Source organism: Callithrix jacchus, chromosome 4 (assembly GCF_049354715.1).
Source record: "Callithrix jacchus isolate 240 chromosome 4, calJac240_pri, whole genome shotgun sequence".
Classification (NCBI taxonomy): domain Eukaryota; kingdom Metazoa; phylum Chordata; class Mammalia; order Primates; family Cebidae; genus Callithrix; species Callithrix jacchus.
The window spans coordinates 64,160,486-64,180,568 of record NC_133505.1 but is presented as its reverse complement, the minus strand read 5'-3'; the positions used below and the strand labels follow the sequence as shown (position 1 = coordinate 64,180,568).

Below are 20,083 nucleotides of genomic sequence, written 5' to 3'. Positions count from 1 at the left end.
TCTAGAGCCAAACAGACTTAAATGCTTCATACTTTTTTGGAGCAAGTTTCTTTTGAAAAGCTAAATTAAAAAAAAATTGCTTGCGTGGACATAGTTGCTTTATATATTCATGCACTAAATGTGTCAAATTTTAATGAGGGAAAGATAAAAATGAATAGAAAGAATGACAGTGGAGAAATACTTCTAACTAGGATTCCAGTGTCTCTGTTCTTCACCAGATGGTCACTGACATTAGAATATACCCAGGCAAATACTACATTGTGAAAGGTAGATTTTTACAAGGCTCCTTTTCTTGAAATATGCTTATCTTCAGATGCAATTTTTGTCATGTTCTGGGTGTTTTTCCTGTCCCCATGTCTTCTTTCTCAGCATATGCTTATTCCGTATGTTCAATGCCTTATTCAACTTTAAATACGTATTCTGAAATTTGGACTGTTTATCCTTTGCAGTTGCAAAATACTTTATCTTTCAGATTTCTCTCACATGCAAGTCTACCTGAGAATCCAAAGGATGGGGTAAAATACATGTACTTTTAATTGAAAATGAATCTTACTTTAGGTTTGGTGGTTACTATTTCCTCTTTATTCCTGGAAGGCTTTTTCTTTATTTTCTTTCTTTCATTGCACATTTTGATCTTTTTGAAAAATGAGTGTTTGCCAAATGTAGTCTGAGTTGGAAGGGAAGGTCGGTGGGGAGGTTGATTACTTCATATTCTGACTAAGAATAATAGCAACTGATTTCCAATATAGAGGTAGGCTATCTGCCTGGTGAAGCAATTAAATTATATCACCAATTGATATTATAAATCATGCTTTGGGAAATTGAGTTTTTAAGACTTGTGATGCCTCGTCTCATTTTTATTTTTCACATGTATCTTTGAATAAAATAGCACATGTGGAAGATAATAAGAGTTCTTTCTTCTAGTGTGGTCAGTTCTTACTTTGTAACTCTATGTTGTGCTCTAGAGACAAATGAAGCAAATTCATAAGCTTGATGATTTATTTTAAAATATAGAGAACTGTAGCCTCCTTTATCTAGGATGCTTTATAAATTCAGAGGAACTATTTGTCTTAAAGTAATTGATTTAACTTTGTTTCTTAGTTTGGTTTGGATATTAAATAAGCAATGTGAAGAATTTTAGCAATTTAAACTATTTCTTTTTGAAGTGGTATTTCTTAACTTACTTTCAACCTGCACTACTGCTAGTCTTTGTGATATCCATTTTATAAGGGTGTTCCATGTATGTCAGCATTTGGGTCTGCTACTGTGGCATCCTATGTAACTAGTAATAAATAATTTTAAGTTAAGCAAATAGTAAATAGCAACATCAAGTTTTTGTGTAATAACGTTGTATAATAAAATTGATGCATACAATATGATTCTGCAAGCCCTTTCAGTATTCGGCATTCACCAATAACCGAAGACTTGTGAAAAATATGACTTTTCTTTATACACTCAGAGGAAATGTTTAAAAAGAAGTTAAACAAGAAACCAGGCGCCTCTAAGTAGAGTAAAGGAAAAACATTAAAATTTCATAACAGCTCTAGAATTTGCTCGATAAATTTACATTGGTATCAGAATGCTATCCCAGACAATGAAAGTACTGTGAACCCTAAGGTTAAGTGAGAGCCTGTAAGGAAAATTATAGCTGCACAAAAACATTGTAGACTTCCAAATTTTAAAGGCATTAAACATTAAGGATAAACACGTACTTTGCTCATTTCCTTGGATTAAGTATGGTATTTTAGAAAGGTGTGCACTTTCCCCATTTTACCCATCAAATTTTAAACACTCAAATTTCAATCTGCATGTAGTCATGAAGATTTGATTTGTGTTTATTTGCATGGGTTAAAACAAAGTACCGAATACAATTTATGGGAAATACCTAATTTGTAAGTCTGTGCGTATTTCAACTGAAATGACTTAAAAGTTATGAATCACAACACTACATCTTAGGATGTTTGTATTTCAACTTTACTGATTTAATAAGAAAAATATGAATATATTTTTCTGCTTAAAATGTTAATACTTAAAGACACTTAAAGCTAGGTTATCTAATCACTTACTGAATTATTACAACTACTACTTTGGCAGCTAGAATATATTTATTAGTGATTAATTCTCTGCTGTATTTTATTTTTAAAGAATCTATCATTAAGAAACAGCAAATTAACCTCAATTTACAACTCATCCTTTATTTTTTAAGAAGTGTGTTTTAATGACTTACAAAAACTAGGAATAGTCTTGAACATAGAACTTTATCAAGCTAATTTAGGTACAACCTGAGACTTAATACAGAAGTGTATTAAGTACATGTCATTTAAAAAAAAGATCTCAAAAAGTACTGTGTAAAATGGATGGCAAAATTTTCAGTGTACTACCTGAAAACTGCCTTTTATTTCCCCTAGAATTTGTATGTCCCATGCATCACTGTTCTTTGTTAGATGCATGGTTATAAAATTTTGAAAATGGAGACTTTTCTGGTAGCAAAAGGGTTAAGTTCTTTTTGCTTTACCAGTTTCAAATTACAATGAGAAGCCTCTTCTTTCCCAGCAGGGTTGTGCTTACATTACTCTTTAGATCTCTCTTGAAGAGGGCTGGTATATTGTGCCTGCTGGAGGTGGAATTAACAGTAAGAAGGAGAAAGGGATTGAATGGACTTACAGGAAGGATTTTAAGTAAATTCAGGGAAACACATTTACTTGAATAGTACAACCTAGGGTATTATTTTACACTAAGACGACACAAAAGATGTTAAAGTTATCACCAGGCTGCCGGACAGATATATATTCCAACACCAAGGTGCAGATCAGCATAGATCTGTGATTCAGAAATCAGGATTTGTCTTGGAAAGAACTCAAGGGTTGAGAAGAACTCAAGAGCAAGTGAAGATAACTTTGGGAACTACAGTTTATCAGAAGATCAACTTTTCTTAATTCAAATACCAAAGGCCTGATTATCATAAATTTATATAGGAATGCATAGGTCATCTGATCAAATAATATTAGCCGTCTTCTGCTACATCAATGCAGCAAAAACTCTTAACAACTGTGGATAATTGGAAATCTGAGTTTCGGCTTTCTTAGAAGTAACTACTCTTGACACATTCCAAAATATTTAAAATAGGACAGGAAAATCAGTGGGGATGTTGTGCTCAGAAATGTCACTGTCATGAAGAATAGGTAAATTTATTTTTTCTGCTACTGGGAAAGTGTACCTCCTAGAAACTTAATTTTTTTTTAAGACGACAAGAAGGACTAAAAATATCAACTTTTGCTTTTGGACAAAAATGCATCTGACTGTATTTTTACTTAAGGGTATTGTGGGTTTCCTCTGGAGCTGCTGGGTTCTAGTGGGTTATGCAAAAGGAGGTTTGGGAGACAATCATGTTCACTCCAGCTTTATTTATAGAAGACTACGGAACCATGAGAGACGGGAAATACAAAGGGAAATTCTCTCAATCTTGGGTTTGCCTCACAGACCCAGACCATTTTCACCTGGAAAACAAGCATCCTCTGCACCTCTCTTTATGCTGGACCTCTACAATGCCATGGCCAATGAAGAAAATCCTGAAGAGTCGGAGTACTCAGTGAGGGCATCCTTGGCAGAAGAGACCAGAGGGGCAAGAAAGGGATACCCAGCCTCTCCCAATGGGTATCCTCGTCGCATACAGTTATCTCGGACGACTCCTCTGACCACCCAGAGTCCTCCTCTAGCCAGCCTCCATGATACCAACTTTCTGAATGATGCTGACATGGTCATGAGCTTTGTCAACTTAGGTATGTTGTTCATTTGTTTGTTCATCTATGCTATTACAAAGTGGAAGTTTTCCTAATGGTAAAGGAGCTGCTTGGTAGGTGGTCATGTTTATATAAAGTCATTTTCTCTAACTCTCCTCTCTAGCTTCTGTTTTCTTTCTTTCATTGATGCTATGTAAGATTTTGCCTCAGGCAAAATGTCATGTGTGTGTATTTAATATGAATAGTTAAAATTAAACACTTATAGTGTGGGTCTTTTCAGATTTTGTTAAATTTCAACCTCTCTTAAATATATGAATGCAAAGGCAGTAGTCTAAAAACAGGGAAATTTATGAGGATAGCTATGCTATGGGCAAAAAAGAAGAAAAAACCACTTACAGATGGGAAAGTAAAAGTGACATTCAGAACCACTTTTTTTTTCCCAAAAGGATTTAAAGCACATATAAGTATATATTCACATACTACTTAAAAATCTCTCACCTAGGGGAGGAAACTACTGTAAAGATACAGATATAAAATTAACCAAGATCGAATAGCACCATAAAAGATAACTATCAAGGAATGAAGGAAGGCATTCTGAAATTCTGTAATAAATATTTCAGAAATAAAGTTTGTCTAACAGTTCTTAAATGTAATGAGTAAAGTACGTTATACCTACTTGATTTTTTTCACAGGCAAGAAAAATGTAAGACATGCTTTAGTGGTCTTTACCTATATAAAATTTTCCTTCTATATGATATCAAGTAGTTAATTGAAATTTTCTGTGAATAGCAACAATTTTGGTGAAAAAAATTTAAAATTATGTCTTAGTCGAAGCTGGCACTTTATGGTGGTTTTTAAATACTGACAATGACAAATGATAATTTAGTTCCCAATATTCCCTCTTAGAATAATTTTATAAGATTATCAATTTCAAATTATTTTATAAGGGCCGTTGTTTTCTTTAAATGTTTTAATAAAAATTGAAGGTGAAATTTAATATCTTCTGGCATTCAAAGGAAAATAACATTGAATCTATTTTATTTTTGAAGATTAAAAATTCTGTCAACGTATTTAATCCACTGAGAAGAACTGAGAATTTTATGATGTTAGAACTTTTAGAGATTTGTTTTAAAAATGCAATCTGCTTTGACATAAATTTAACATGTTTTATTAAACACTTAATTAAAAACTTCCTCATATATCTCAAAGGAAATATTCTTTGAAAAGTCAGATATCAACAAATCTTAATAACACATAGATGCTTTTATAATATGTGTTGCGTCATATACTATGGTCATATGCTCTTAGCAATTCTAGCATGAAGGATAAGGTACTTAATAAATCATGTTTTATGTTACTAGAGACAAAGCTCTCATTATTAAGTTGTAGTAAGTCATCATTTGTTGCACTAATCAGGTGTCCTGGAGGCCTTTTCTTTTACATATAATTAACAGACTTCACATCGAACATTTTAGCCATTTAAATATAGCTTAAATTCAAATTACTTTGATTGCTTTTACCTAGTATAAGGGACATGCAAATGTAGCTTGTTGTACCTTTTGCTTTGTAGCATTTCTAAAGTGTTATTCAAGAATTTAGTTTCAATATTTTAAAAGAAAAATTTCAATCTAGCAAAATTTATATATTTATAAACCATTGAGAAAATCAGAACAGATCATCTAAAATCTGACAAAGAAGGATATGTAATGTTATATATTTTAATAAACTGTAGCTCAGTCATGAATGTCACAATATATTTTATTAGAATTGCTCTGATCATTCACAAGAGAAGTGTAAGCATGATTTTTGAATTTATGTGTTTACTTTTTATAAATCTACATAGAATAAGAAAGTCAAAGCCAATAATAGTTTTATTCATTGATTCCTAGAACATTTTCATTATCGAGAAACACATTTTAAAATAAATGACATTTTGGTTACATTGTTCAGATTATAATAACATAGCAGTATATTAGTTTATTGCCTATATGAAGAAACACAATTATTCATTTGACTCTAGAGAAACAAATGTTAGCTATCAGCCTTAGAGAAACTGTATATTTATTTTTATCATGCTTGAATTGCTGAGTATTGCTTTATGCTCAATAACAAGCTATATTATTTCTTCTTTATTTACTAATTCCAAACTAAATGTCTTACATGAAATTACTGACAAACTGATTCTGATACTAGGTGAGTTTTTCTTGGTAGACTTTAAGGAAAATTAAACCACAGCTTAATTATTCTTTGACCATGTCTTCTAATACATCCAAACTTTATAACTGATCACTACTCAGTAAAAAGCTTTAAATTTTGCATTTCTTTTATTATAAAGTAAGCTAATAAGTATACTCAGAAAAGATGAACGTGTAATAACTTTATTAGTTGCAGAAGAGTATGAGTACTTTTTTAATGTAACTTCCATTAGCAAATATTAACTGTAGTTTATTTCGTGTTCTTATCCTTGACTACAAAGGATTAGATTTTTTTTTCAGTATCTTAAAAAATGCATGTAATTGAGACTAAGTACAAATTAGTCAAATCAGTAATAGGAAAGGGATTTGTAACGAGGAAGCCACCTGGATATTTAAATATGTGAAAAGAATCTGTTGACATTTCCCATAATTAGAAGAACTATATGAAAAGGATCTAGTAGCATCCTTTTAAAAAATGCTTGTTTGTTGTCCTTTTCAAGTCAAATAATGGATTTTCTACAGTTATCTTGTCACTCAAATTATTTTTTTCCATATAGTTTTCTCATGAAGAACAATTAAAGTTAACCCAAACTCAGAACGATGCTTAACAAAATATCGACTGTTTAAAATTCAGATGAGATTAGCTTTATATTCATGAGTAAAAAATAGATTTGAATTTACTAAAAGAAAAATAAAATGTAAATAAATTGCTTAAAGCATGCAAACATCTGAATATAAAACCAACCGTATCATTTTAACCTTATTTTAGTGACCTGTTCATTTTGAAGAAACAAATATAAATTATTGCGTGAAGAAAATGTTCCTTCTACTGTATACTTTATTCTTAGACCACTTTTATCAGTCTCATAGTATTAAATTTTATAGGTTGAATGCTTGTTCTCTAAAGCTGTTGAATACCAGTGAAATTTTTGCTTAGTCAATTTAACATGTTAGTAACAAAATGTCTTTCTGGTAAGTTTTTTTTTCTTTTTAACCATGTTTTTGTCAAAAGTGCTAAGTGTTAGTATATGTATTAAATACCAATACAAGTTAAAGACATGATTAGATCATTTGCTTACAATAATTATCTCTTGTTTACATAAAGAAAACGTGTAGTGTATTTTTAAGATCCTTTAGTTAGAAGCCACTTTTATTTGATTGATTGATGATAGTATCACCATAATAACATAACACTAGATGTTTTAGTGGAAGTAAAAAGCAGCAAAAACAGTAAAATTACTTTTATATTATTCTTTCTATCTACATATTCCTCTGAAAAGTTGAACTTTGAGTTTATTAATGCTTTTTTTTACTGTTAGATATGTTTCAAGAATATATTATTCCAAGCATGAAAATATTTAAGTGTGTTGTTTAATTTTTTGAATATCTTAAATGAACATAATTAGTATGTTATAATGACAGAAAAAAACACTCAAAAACTTTAAATTGAACCGTTTTTGCCTGCTTCTCCAAATAATTAAGTTCTCTTGGTACTGGAAAAAAAATGCTTATGTTCTCAGTTAACAGATTTGAAAGACATCATTGATATTTATTGTTGTTTTTGGCTGAATCAAGTGCCCAGTGGAGAGGAATTTATATACAAATCTACCTAAAGATGCCTATCTATGTAGTCTCTCCAATAGAGTTATTAACACTTGTGTAACATAAACACACCCATAAACACATGGAAGAATTTTTTTGAAGGGGGATGGGTTGGAAGGAAAGATAATCTAAAGCCATTATAGTACATATTCATAAATTATGCCTGGAGAAACTAATGCTAATAATGGGTAAAGCAACAATCATTCTGTTAAAGGTTTACTTTTGAAGAGAAAAATATTGCTGAGTGTGGAGCCCTTTTTCTCTTTTCTCCAACAACCCTTCACATTCATAATCATGACCAAGGGGAGTCTTGTTCTCCTTTCAGGATGGTTGATTGTCAAGTGACTGGCATGACAAACTCTGGGATGCCAGAGATAGTTATAATCATAGTTTCAACACTTTTTTTTGAAAATTTCAATGGTCATTCACAAATATCAAGTTTTAAAAGTTTAATGAGAAGTATTAGCTGGAAGTGAGAATGACTTGGGACTGCCTTGGCTGCCACCTCTCACTCCTTCCCTTTCATTCTTCCATTTTCTGTAATATCCCCACCCTTTCTCCTCCCTTCTCATCCCAGCATTTTTTGGCCTTTCCTCCTCCGTCTGGGTCTCTGCAGCCCCAGGCTCTCTTGGCACCCCTCTCCTTACCACTCCCACCCTTCCTGGGGTCTGCCTTTGGTCTTGGTTTGCTAGAGGCTTAAATTAGTTGAAAATCAATTAGTTACAGTTTGAGAATTGAGGTACACTCTCCTGTTTTCTCTCCAGTTGAGAAGGAAAAGGTTACAACGTGCCAATTGCAGCCTCCACCCACTGGGAGGAAAGCTCCCCAAGGCATCAGAACTGCCCTGGCTCTTGCCATCCTTGTAATTGTTTCTCCATCATCCCATTCTTCTTGGCCTCCTCATCTCTCCCTAAGGATCCCATTGACAAGATTTAGTTGTGTTTTGCCTTTATTTTATAAAATAACATTTAAAAGGGAAAATTTCAAGAAGAGTAAAAGAAAAACCAAACTTGAACAAAAATAACCCTCATCAAACATGTCATTCCTGTTTAGTTTATAAAAAAGCTTTTCCTTATATTATCTTTATTTAATACTCTGTCACTTCCATGAAGAAATTAATTCTTTTGAGAACAGATAATGAGAAAGAATAAAGAGGTATAGAGTAAGATTTAGAGGCAAACAGCAATGAGGATGAGACAGAGCAAGAAATAAAATATTTTTGAAAAAGTGCGTGAAAGAAAAGGAATGAAATGAGCCATTAAAGGCTGACCTTTGAGTTGTGCAGGTGGAGGAGGTGCTGGGAAATCCTCAGTCTACCTCATACTAAACAGCAGCTAATTCAACATCCCCAACCACATCAGCTCGAGGGGAAAACCCTTTCATGCTTACACACTAAAATACCGAAGTGGGGAAGAAGGGGGGTTGTCTCAGTGTGTGTGTACAAGGAGCATACAGACAGGCTACTCACATTTACAGTCATAAATAATGCAGTAGCTCAGCTTTAAAAAAACCACAGGTTAAAGGAAGAGGCTTCCCTGACGCACAGGAGAGGGGCTGAGATCAGAGGAATCACTGAAAGGGTTGGAGGGAAACAATGAATCCCTTGTTCTAAGTAATATTTATGAGTGCTTCTTTGCACCTTAAGTTCATATTTTATTGGCTGGGCTATGGGGTTTCCCCATTTGCTCATCTCTTAAAATAATACCCTTGGCTAAGATATTCTTTAAAACACACCAGTCAGCCTTGACAACCAGCTCATTTATTTAGGGGAAAAGGGATCTGTTTTGATTTTGATGTCAGATTGGGATGTTTAAGATTCAGCTCACAAAGTTTGACAGTAAGATAAAAATAATGGTGGAGTATTCACCTGCCTTTTTCAGAGATGTTTAAAACAATGTGCACAACCGAGTAGTAGTAACCCCTAGTTCGTGTGAGTCTTGCCCAAGCAGTTGTGGATAAATGATAATTTTAAAAGACAGAAACAAAATGTGTTCAAATGTATGATGTTTAAAATGAGAGGAAAAATGACTATTTGTAGATTAGTATGAAAGGTCTCTGGTGGTTTGGGGAGAAAAGAAAACAGCAACAATAACAAATCCCCCAAAATTAAAAGAAATGCGTTAACTTCAGCTTGGAAGGCAGTGAATTAGATAAATATTACATAACTCTTAGAAACCAAAACTTTGTATAATTCTGAATAGCTTGATGTAGAAATTAAACTGGAGATTGTGCTGTTTTATGACTTCTAAGACAGTGAAGAAACTTGTCTTTGATATTGGGCTTGTTCAGTTTCTTTCTGGAAAAAAATGTTAGCAACTTTTATTGTTCTTGTTACATAGATTTCCTGGAGTTGTTAGGAATATAGAAAATAGTTTTAAAAAGTCAAGATCAACAGATGTAAATCCCACTTAGATTTTCTTCAGGACTATAAGACACATTTAAATCAAGAAAAGATTTACTAACATGTACAAAATCCTTCAGCTATTTCAATGCTATATGATATAAGAAGTTCAGTGGTAGTTGTGCAGATTTTCTGTCTCTCTTCTCACTCTGCGATTACCCTTTCTATATAAGAGGCACAGCCATCTCCAGAATCTTAAGTTCATGGCATATTATTGCTCACATGACTTTAAAGTTTAATTATAAATTAAATTTAATTGTTTTCTGTGCTTCCATCACAAAAGAAGGGTAGTATACACAAAGCCAGAATGGATTGGAATCCCATATTCCATGATTACTAGCAGTATGAACTTGAGCAAGTTATTTAAATCCTTTGTGCCTCTGGTTCCTTATCGAAAAAGTGCAGATATTAATATCACCTTCTTCGATGAATGTTGAGAGAATTTTCAGGAGTGGCTACATAATCTGTGGACCCTGATGCAAATGAAAATGCAAGCCCCTTCTTCAAAAATTATTAAGAATTTCAAGATGGTGGCAGCAGAGTATTACACCAAGAGTGGGGCCCTTCTAAGCGCAGGACCCTGTGCAACTGCACATGTCACTTGCCCATGATGATCATCCTCCACATTTTGATTACGTATTTTGGCAAGAGAAACTGTGTCCCATTCATCACTCCCCGCTGCCCCACCCACTGAGGTATATCAGCATTCCCAGAAGAAAACAGACAGAATGTGTAAACTGACTTGTTTAAGAGAGTTTAAATAATGTTATAATGTTTATAGTGTTGTGGGCAGAGGGTTTTTTGTGTCTTGCTTTGTTGTGGCAAAACAAAGGATAATATAGTATCTTGGGATGGCAGGGTAGCCTTCACTAGTCCTGGGCAGGGAGCATAAATAGCTACCAGAAAGCTCAGAGAAGAGATATGTGGGGAAAGTTCCTGACAGAAACTGGCATTGGGGGAAAGACGCCATGCATCGAATCCCTAGATACTCAGCAGGGAGGGATACAGATACCAAGGGATAAATACCCAGATTATACCTTTTGCTCTTCCATTGGTTCATCCTCACTGAAAGCCAGAGAGCCACAGAGTACATCGATGCAGTTCCTAAAAGTTAGTCTCTTGGTGTGAAGAGCAGAACAGGAAAATGTGGAGAGTGGATCTTGAGGTACAAATGGAAGATACTTGGCACAAGTAGATAAATAAATATTGGGTGATTAGTCAGCAAGGGTTCTAGAATTACTTCAATTTCAGTGCAAGTTACCGATACATATGTTAATCTTTTAGTAATTTACAATAAAATTCAAGAGAGAATAATTTAGTGTGAGAGATAATTACTTCAGGAGTTGGTGAAATAAAGTGGTAAATATAAGCATGGCATGCTGAAAAAAATCCTTGAACTGTATATGGGTCAATAATTTCAGCTGATAAATGAAAACCATTTTAGGGAAAATTGAAATTTAAAGCAAAAATTACCCAGAAAATAAAACCCCCTAAAACAAGAAAAAATAGCACTTTCAGATCACAATATGAACTGCAGACTGCAATTGCCAATGAAAAAATTCAGTATGGGAATGAGTAGAATATAATGCAAGTATGTAGAGCAAAATGAAGAGCAATATATTTTTCAAATCCCTGTTTATTCTCAATTGCATGCCATACCTCCTGAAATGACCCATGATGGTGTGTTAAAGCTTTTTTGAATTCTGAGTGGAATCATCTGATATTCTCACATGCAGTGTTCACATTCCATAGTTAATGTTGCAGGCAAAAATAACATTAGAATAAGGTAGATAGGGATTATTGTCTTTCTTCTTTGCTACCTTTATTCTCCTCTGGCAGAGCTGCTGTGACTCAGAGGCAGAATTTAGTAGAGGAGCAGGTATGTCAGCTATTTAGTTCTCATAATCAAGCACTAAACCTCAATCACAGAGAAACACTGAATAGAACAACTCCTTTCCAGTATAGTTTGTGTTTCCTATCAAAGTTGCTACAATCGACAATTTCACTTATATAATTATTAAAAGAGGAAGAGAGGGTGCAACTCACAAATTGTGTAGACTCTTCTGCAGATGCCCTTGATGCAGGCACGAAAGGATTATTTATTTAGTGGGAAAGAAATGAAGGTTATTAATTAAATATGCTTTATGTCATAATTTTTGTAGATGTATTTTTTGCTCTGGGTGAAGAAGGATCATTTGGTTCTCCCTTAACTGTTTCAGTAGGGTTTCAGTGTTATGGCTTTGGAGCCAGACTTGTTTTAATTTCAGCTGTGTATCCTTGAGCAAACCATTTCACTTTGTGGAAACTATTTCCTCATCTAAGTGGAGTTAATAATACAGAATGTTAGCTAAGACTGTATCAGATAAAGTCCTAGGCCTTTGAGCCTACATGAGATAAATACTCAATTAATGCTCTCAATTGTTACTAAACTGTTTCTACTAGAATATACTATAGAGAGCCAATGTTAGAGAAAATCTACCTTTAGTCCATCAGACTTTGTCAAATAAATGCTGAAATTCAGAAACATTATGCACATAATTTTTCCTCTGTCCAAAAGAAAAACCTTGAATTTCACTGATTCTTCCTTCAAATTGGACAGCTGATGGACTCTGTTCCTGACTAGGGTGCTTTGGAAAAGGTCAATCTGTGGCAGAACCTTCACGAGATTGACTCTGTGGTTCTTTCCTTTAAGGAACCAAAGGCAACATTTTCTGTGATTAGCTACTGAAAGGTGTTTTTCATATTACCTTTGGTCAGAGTCCTAGAACTATTTTAATTTTAATTTTAGATATTTAATTTTAGGTATTACCTGTTCCATTTCCTTGCTTGTTAAGGAGAAGGGGAAAGTGATCAGAAGCCAAGGTAATAATATACAATTAGAAGACAGTTGGTTGTAAAGACATGGACACTCTATGAAAAGCCATTTGGAAGACTGAAAAAAAAAAAAAGAAAAGTTTTTAATGTGTATTTTCATAAGTCAACTTATTTTGACGGTTTAATTTTTAAGAAGTCAATTTATGATGAAAATTTAGGTGTATAAAGTTGGAAACTCTAAACAGGAAAGTCACTCTGTTCAAATAATCTTTCAATCCTGGAGCTTTTAGTATTGTCTGTAACTCACATCATGTCTGAATTTATGATTTATAATTTGTAGCTATTGTCATTACTGTTTAAATCATTATTATAATTTTGATTTTACTTAATACCATTCATGTGACTTTCCAGACTATGTGTTTAGTCTGTTAGATGTTTTTGTTAATTTTCTTGAGTTGTTATAATAACATAATACTTCAAACGGGACAAAAATATATTTGTTTGGTCTCCAAAGCCACACAAATGTCCATTCATAAACTGTGGACATCTTCAATTACAGGCTGCACATTGTAAAATCATCACATTGATTTTTGATATTTCATAATACATTGAGTGGGAGAACATAGATTTATTGCTTTCTCATTATTTGATAAAATGCTGAAAGATAAGTCATTAAGATGATGTCTCAGTCTATTTGTGTTGCTGTAATACAATACCTGAGACTGAGTAATTTATAAGAAAAAGTTTGCTTGGCTCATGATTCTGGAGGCTGAGAAATCTCAGATCAGGCAGCCCGTTAGATGAGGGTCTCGTGCTTCAACTCTTGGTGGAAAGTGGAAGGGAATGTGAGCATGGGCAGAGACACACAAGAGAGGCTGGGCTTATAACAACCTGCTCTCAAGGGGACTAATCCATTGCCAGGGGAGCAATAACTTATTCACTCCCACAAGATGACATTAATCTATTCATAATGGCAGTGCCCTCATAATGTAAATACCTCCCACTATGTTCCAGTTCCTAAAACTGCCATATTGGGAATCAACTTTCAACCTGAGTTTAGGAGAGGACATACTCAAATTGTAGTAGATAATCACTGCTAGATTTTTAACTGTGGTGAGTAAAGTTATTAACATAAGTATAGATTCCAGCTACATATATATTGATATATTCAAGTCACCATTTAAGGTTTTTCTGTTTGTACTTTACATTAAAAAGTTATTCTTCAATAATTTACCTTGAGGAAGAATTTTATCAGAATTAAGTGAGCCTTTATTTTGTATGTGTGATGCATTTACAGTTATGCACCACTTAACAAATGGGTATGTACATTCTGAGAAATGTTTCCTTAGGTCATTTCATCAGTATACCAATATCACAGAGTGTACTTATATAGACGTAGATGGCATAGCCTATTTAAACACATCGGCTCAATGGTGAAGCCTATTGCTCCTGGGCTACACATATCTATAGCATGTTACTGCACTGAATACTGTAGGAAATTGTAACACCTTGGTATTTGTTTATTGAAACATATCTGAAAAGAACATAATTTGTTGTGCTACATTATCATGCCTATGATATCACTAAATGATAGGAATTTTTCAGCTCCATTATAATCTTATGAAACCAGTGTAGTATATACGATCTGTGTTGATCTAAACATTGTCATGATGTGGCTGCTTACTGTATATGAAATGGTCAGGTCATAGTATAGTTTTTAACAGTGATAATTACAGGAACAATAACAACAATAAATGCAGTTCCCATGACAGAGACTGGACTCTGTGATTTTTATGCATTATTTCAATGTATCTACATCTTAATTCCATGGGAAAATAATTTTCTGGCAATGTATTGATATAAAAATTGAGGGTATTCAGAGGGTAGATGACTTACAAAAGTCACCCAGCTAGTGAATGGCAGAATTATTACTGGAGCCATGCTTTGGATACATTTTTTATATTCTTTGCCATTACTCTTTTATATTCTTTGTAACCCACTTTTGGAAAGATGAAAAGTATACAGCTTTTAACAACAGTAATAATGACATTTTTTAAAAAAGAATCTTTATGCACATTATACGGTTGGATATAAATTACTGCAGTATATAGCACTCAAGGAAGTAGATATGATACCACAACACACATCTATGGAAACTGAAGTTCTGAAAGGTCATTCATTCAGTCATCTAACAAATATAAGCTGATTACCTACTATTGGGCCAGACACTGTGCGAAAGACTGTGCTTGTTTTACTGCCAAGATCACAGGGCAAAGGAGCCAGGTCCAGGCCCAGAATCCTTCTTTCTTGTGCCAGGATTTTTTTTTCCTTTGCTCAATGTCACATACTTTGAATAAATCACACCAAAAAACTAGAACTGAGTAAAATTAAAAACATTAACAAAAATCCCTTTAAAGAAACTTTTTTTTTCTTCTAAAAGCCTGTTACCAGTTAACAGAACCCAAGGAAGCCTTTTAGTCCAAAAAGTCCAGAGCAAAGGTAAAATCAAGTTGCCCCAGAGCTTGGAGAGTCTGTTAGAAGCCTGCTTGTATAGCTGTGAGAAATTAGTGTTATGGGGGCTCCAGTTGTTTTCAAGGAAATACCTGAAAAGGTCTAGATTTTACACTGGATGCTAACGGTACATTCTAAAATGTCAGTGTGGCTCAAACATTCATTATTTGTGTTGTACTCAGGAAATAAGGATACAAGTGCATACAATTTTTCAAAATTAAGTTGTTGGAGTTGTCTAAATCTTGACCCCTGGCTCTATCTTACATCTTCAATTGTGTTTGATAAAGATTTTCACCTATATTTTACTGCTAACAAGATTGTATACAGTGTTTACTTTGTTACTATATACATTGAACATTATGTAGTTTCAGGATCTAATGAGAGTCCGTGGAGATACAATTATAAATTGCAGTAAAAGGGACTCCTGAGAATTGGTATAAGGACCACTTTCATACATTTCCTTGAATCTACTTATGGTAGTGGGCAATGGACAATGATTACTTAAGGTTGATTGTCAAGAAAAATTCACCAGTATTCCATGACTTCTTTGCTCTTTCCTGACAGTTTACTGTGATTGTGAAGTTAAAAATTACATCAAAATATGAATATAAGTGTAGTAGTACACCATCACGGTCGTAAGTGTTCACCTATCAGTTCACATCAACAAAACATTCAATCATAAAAGTGAAATAATAGAAGTGGAAGATGTTAAGATTTGTAACAATTTTTGCTCTAGTGGATATTCTGTTTGCCACAGCTAGCATAGTGCTTATGATCTACAAGAGAGCATGCAAATAGCATTTCAGGTGCTAACATTTTAAGTTTTTATTAAGTCACTTAATTTTGTAGATGAGGAAACTGAAACCCTGAAGTCCTTTGTCTACAGTCCTACTTCCTATAATAGAAGGAACTGAATTCAGAACTCAAGCTAGTCACTGTTATGCTGTGCTGCCTTTGCCAAGGCTATTGAGAAGGCTGCTGTTGTGGGGGATAGGGATATTGCTTGAACTCTTTGTAGAGTTCTATATAATTTTCCAACATATTATATATTGAATTCGGTCTATTTTCACTTCATCAGTAATGAACATAAAATGTCATAAAATGAAATAAAAATATTTTAGGGAAAAGTTTCTAATAATGAGTTTACCAAGAATCTTCTCCCTGGAGTTCAACTGTTTCGGGCTTTTGATAGATGAGTTTTGTTGCTGGCCTTCCAGAGGAGGGAAATACTCATGAAGCAGAGGAAAAGAAACACTGCAAACATCAGGGATACTCACCTTTGTGACATGCAATGTAATTGGTCAGTAATAAGGAGTGAAAAGGTTGATATGTGTTATTGATTCCCACTTTTAAAAAACAGATTTGGCGTAAACAAGAGTAACAGTTGGCAAAATAGAAAAGAGGTAAAATATCAATGTTGCAAATCGTAATAGGCCTCAAAAGAAGTGGTTGGAGATTGGAATAAAGTAATAGTGAGTTTATTTAGATCCTGGAAGATTTCCAATCTGCTGGCCAGTGTAGAAGGCCACATAAGCAGGGCTGCCCTGCTGCTAAGTATGAGTGCCTTGCCTCAGCTTCTCTGAGCCCACTTGGGATTGGCCAGTGAATTAGCAGAAACCTACTAAAGAGGAAGTTTGGGCTGCAGGAACATCTACAACTTACAAGTTAGGGATCTCATACTGCTGTGGCTAGAAACTGACAGGTAACTTCTGCTTCATCCTGCTAGTCATGGCTGAGACTCTTCTGTATTCTACATAATATTTAACAACACCCCATATTTGATACACGTCCTTTGATTTGTAGCAGTTACAGCCCTAATCTCTTGCATGTGTAAAGTCAGTTTCTTTCCATAGCTCACTCACTGCCCTGGTATCACACTAAAGCTAAATAGATTATTTCTGCTCCTTTTGTATCTTATGAATTAAAGGGTAAAGACAGGGGATTTTTTTCCCCCCAAAAGAAAATATTTCTGAAACTACAAAATTTCTCAAAGCAAAAGTCAGAAGTACATGAGGACAGTTAGACCCGGTTATCCTCAGCTCTCACTACTAAATAGAGGGAACCGAACAATGAATGACAAAAAGCAGGTATACTTGTTAACATACTGGCTTTTAGCTAAATGACTGAAAACTATGCTTTGAAAAGCAAGCCAAGAGGCAGCAAAGAGTAAAAATGAGCATGTAAGACGTCACCTGCTGCTGCTTAAAGATTCTATTTTCTTTATCTCGTTGTCTCTCTGTACCTAGAGCCACTCCTACCCAATCTACCGGTAGCCCTATTGTAATGGTAGAAGTGTGAAGGACATTAATATCTGATTTCTAATTATTTAGTCTGAGACATGCTTAGGAAGTCAGATGAACTTATGAATAGATCAAACATTGAAATTTTATTAGACTAATTTCATTGACATATGATAAAACATGTGCTTAGCTGTAATTATATTCAAATCTCTTGGCCACTTTCAATCATTTATTCTTTTTAATCAAAGTTCTCTGTCAGGATTTCCTAAAATGTATTTCATTGAAAGCATTACTTTAAAAACATTTTTTTGAGACAGGATCTCGCTCTGTTACCCAGGCTGGAGTTTAGTGGTGTGATCTCTGCTCACTGCAGCCTCCACTTCCTGGACTTAAGCAATCCTCCCACCTAGGCTCCTGAGTAGCTGGGACTACAGACCCACGCCACTTAGGAGAGGACACCCCAACACCACTTAGAAGGTTACTTTAATACAAAGCCTGGCTGATTTCTAAAAATGTTTTAGAGATCAAGTCTTCTTATATTGCCCAGGATGGTCTCGAATCCTGGGCTTACGCGATTTGCCTGTGTCAGCTTCCCAAAGGGACAGGATTATAGGAACGAGCCATCAAAACATTTCTTTGTCCTTTTAAGAGGTGTTGTCTGAAATTTTTTTGCCAAATAAAATTGAACTATGCAAATAAATTAATTCAAAAGTTTTTATGTTTTCAGGATAGGATTCCTCAGTGTGTTTATTATGCTAATGAGCATTAAGAATCTCTGCAATGAAGATATAGGTTATAGTGTTTCACATGATTGATCACATTCCTATATGGAGAAACACTGTTTTGTAAAATCAATTTAGGAAATAAAGCAAGCAGAAAGTTATGATACTTCAATTTGTTGACATTGTAGTCACTTTTATCTCAAAAAGGAGCAGAAAAAATTTACAATTCCATTATCTAGAGCCATTTATTATTGATATTTTTGTGCATTTCCTTTTATACTTTAAAAATACATTTTAGTTGAACTGTTTATATAAGGTTGTACCCTTACTTTATTCTTAATTTTTATGTTTTTGGGTTTTCTCATTTGTTCATTTGCTCCTTATGAATATATTTTTGATGACTGAATATATCAGCTGAATATAGACAATTCATTGTCATTCGCATAAACAGTATTTTGTTGGGCATGCAATATTTCTAGTGTGCTGTGTTGCAGTATCTTTATTCATGTATTTGTAGACATTTCTGACCATTTTTAAGAGTCTGTTCTTAGAAAATGAATTATTAGAGCAAAAGATGTGATTTTTTTAATGCGATTACACAAAATTATATTGAGGAGTGCCTGAGAAAGATGAACCCAGGAACACTGATTATTGAAACTAACCAGTGTTTAAAAATCCTTGCTAAATCACTTGCCATCCTATACATCTTTAAATATTTTTTTAAAATTTTACATTAAAACAGAACATGCAGGTTTGTTACATGTGCTATGGTGGTTTGCTGCACTATCAACCCGTCATACAGATTTTAAGCCCCACATGCATTAGGTATTTGTCCTGATGCTCTCCCTCTCCTTGTTGCCCACCCTCCGACAGGCCCTAATATGTGATGTTGCCCTCCCTGTGTCCATGTGTTCTCATTGTTTAACTCCCACTTAAAAGTGAGACCAAGTGGCATTTGTTTTTCTGTTCCTGTTTCAGTTTGCTGAGAAACATGGTTTCCTGCTTCATCCATGATTCTGCAAAGGACATGAACTCCTTCTTTTTATGGCTGCACAGTGTTCTATGGTGTATATGTACCACATTTTCTTTATTCAGTGTATCAGTGAGGGGCATTTGGGTTGGTTCCAAGTCTTTGCTATTGTAAATAGTGCTGTAATAAACATATGTTTAAGCCTCCTGAGAAATATACTAACTTGCATTTTCAATAAATTTGTTTCAATTTCCATTTGTACCAGTGTAAATGTTAGTACTATTTTACCAGAATGAAACCTGAATTATATTATGTATTTATATTCTTGATAATCTAAAACATATCTCTTTTATTTGTGTTTCTTCTGAGATTTATTCACCTTTTATATTTTCTCTTTGGCAAGTATTAATTTTGCAGCTTATGCTTAGAAACTCCTCCTGTGACAAGCTATTAATGGTTATTTACTCTTTTTCCCTTTTTTATTTGATCACTTTTAAGCCAACTTGTTATTTGTAAATAACAATGATGTTAAGACATTTCTGATATTTTTTTTCACCTTTTTTTATTTTATTTTATTTTTTTATTATTTTTTTAAATTAATTTTTATTTTTTATTGCATTTTAGGTTTTGGGGTACATGTGCAGAGCATGCAATACAGTAGCATAGGTACACACATGGCAGTGTGTTTTGTTTGCTTTCTCCCCTTCACCCACATTTGGCATTTCTCCCCAGGCTATCCCTCTCCACCTCCCCCTCCCACTGGCCCACCCCTTTCCCCCCGAGTAGACCCCAGTGTTTAGTACTCCCCTCTCTGTGTCCATGTGTTCTCATTTTTCATCACCCGCCTATGAGTGAGAATATGCGGTGTTTCATTTTCTGTTCTTGTGT

The 20,083-nt window shown here is 34.1% G+C and overlaps 1 protein-coding gene across 3 annotated transcripts in view; it reads left to right on the top strand.

Annotated features, from left to right (window-relative positions):
* Window positions 1-2,571: 2,571 nt before the first annotated feature.
* The window catches only part of BMP5 (bone morphogenetic protein 5), a 142,036-nt gene continuing 124,524 nt past the window's right edge, over window positions 2,572-20,083 (top strand). For all 3 annotated transcript variants that reach the window (XR_001911053.4, XM_035295941.3, XM_002746665.6), the window contains exon 1: window positions 2,572-3,779. Coding sequence is in view for 2 of the 3 variants with exons in the window: in XM_035295941.3 (XP_035151832.1) it covers window positions 3,290-3,779 (490 nt within the window). In the remaining variant the exon portion in view is untranslated. The remainder of the gene's footprint in view (window positions 3,780-20,083) is intronic.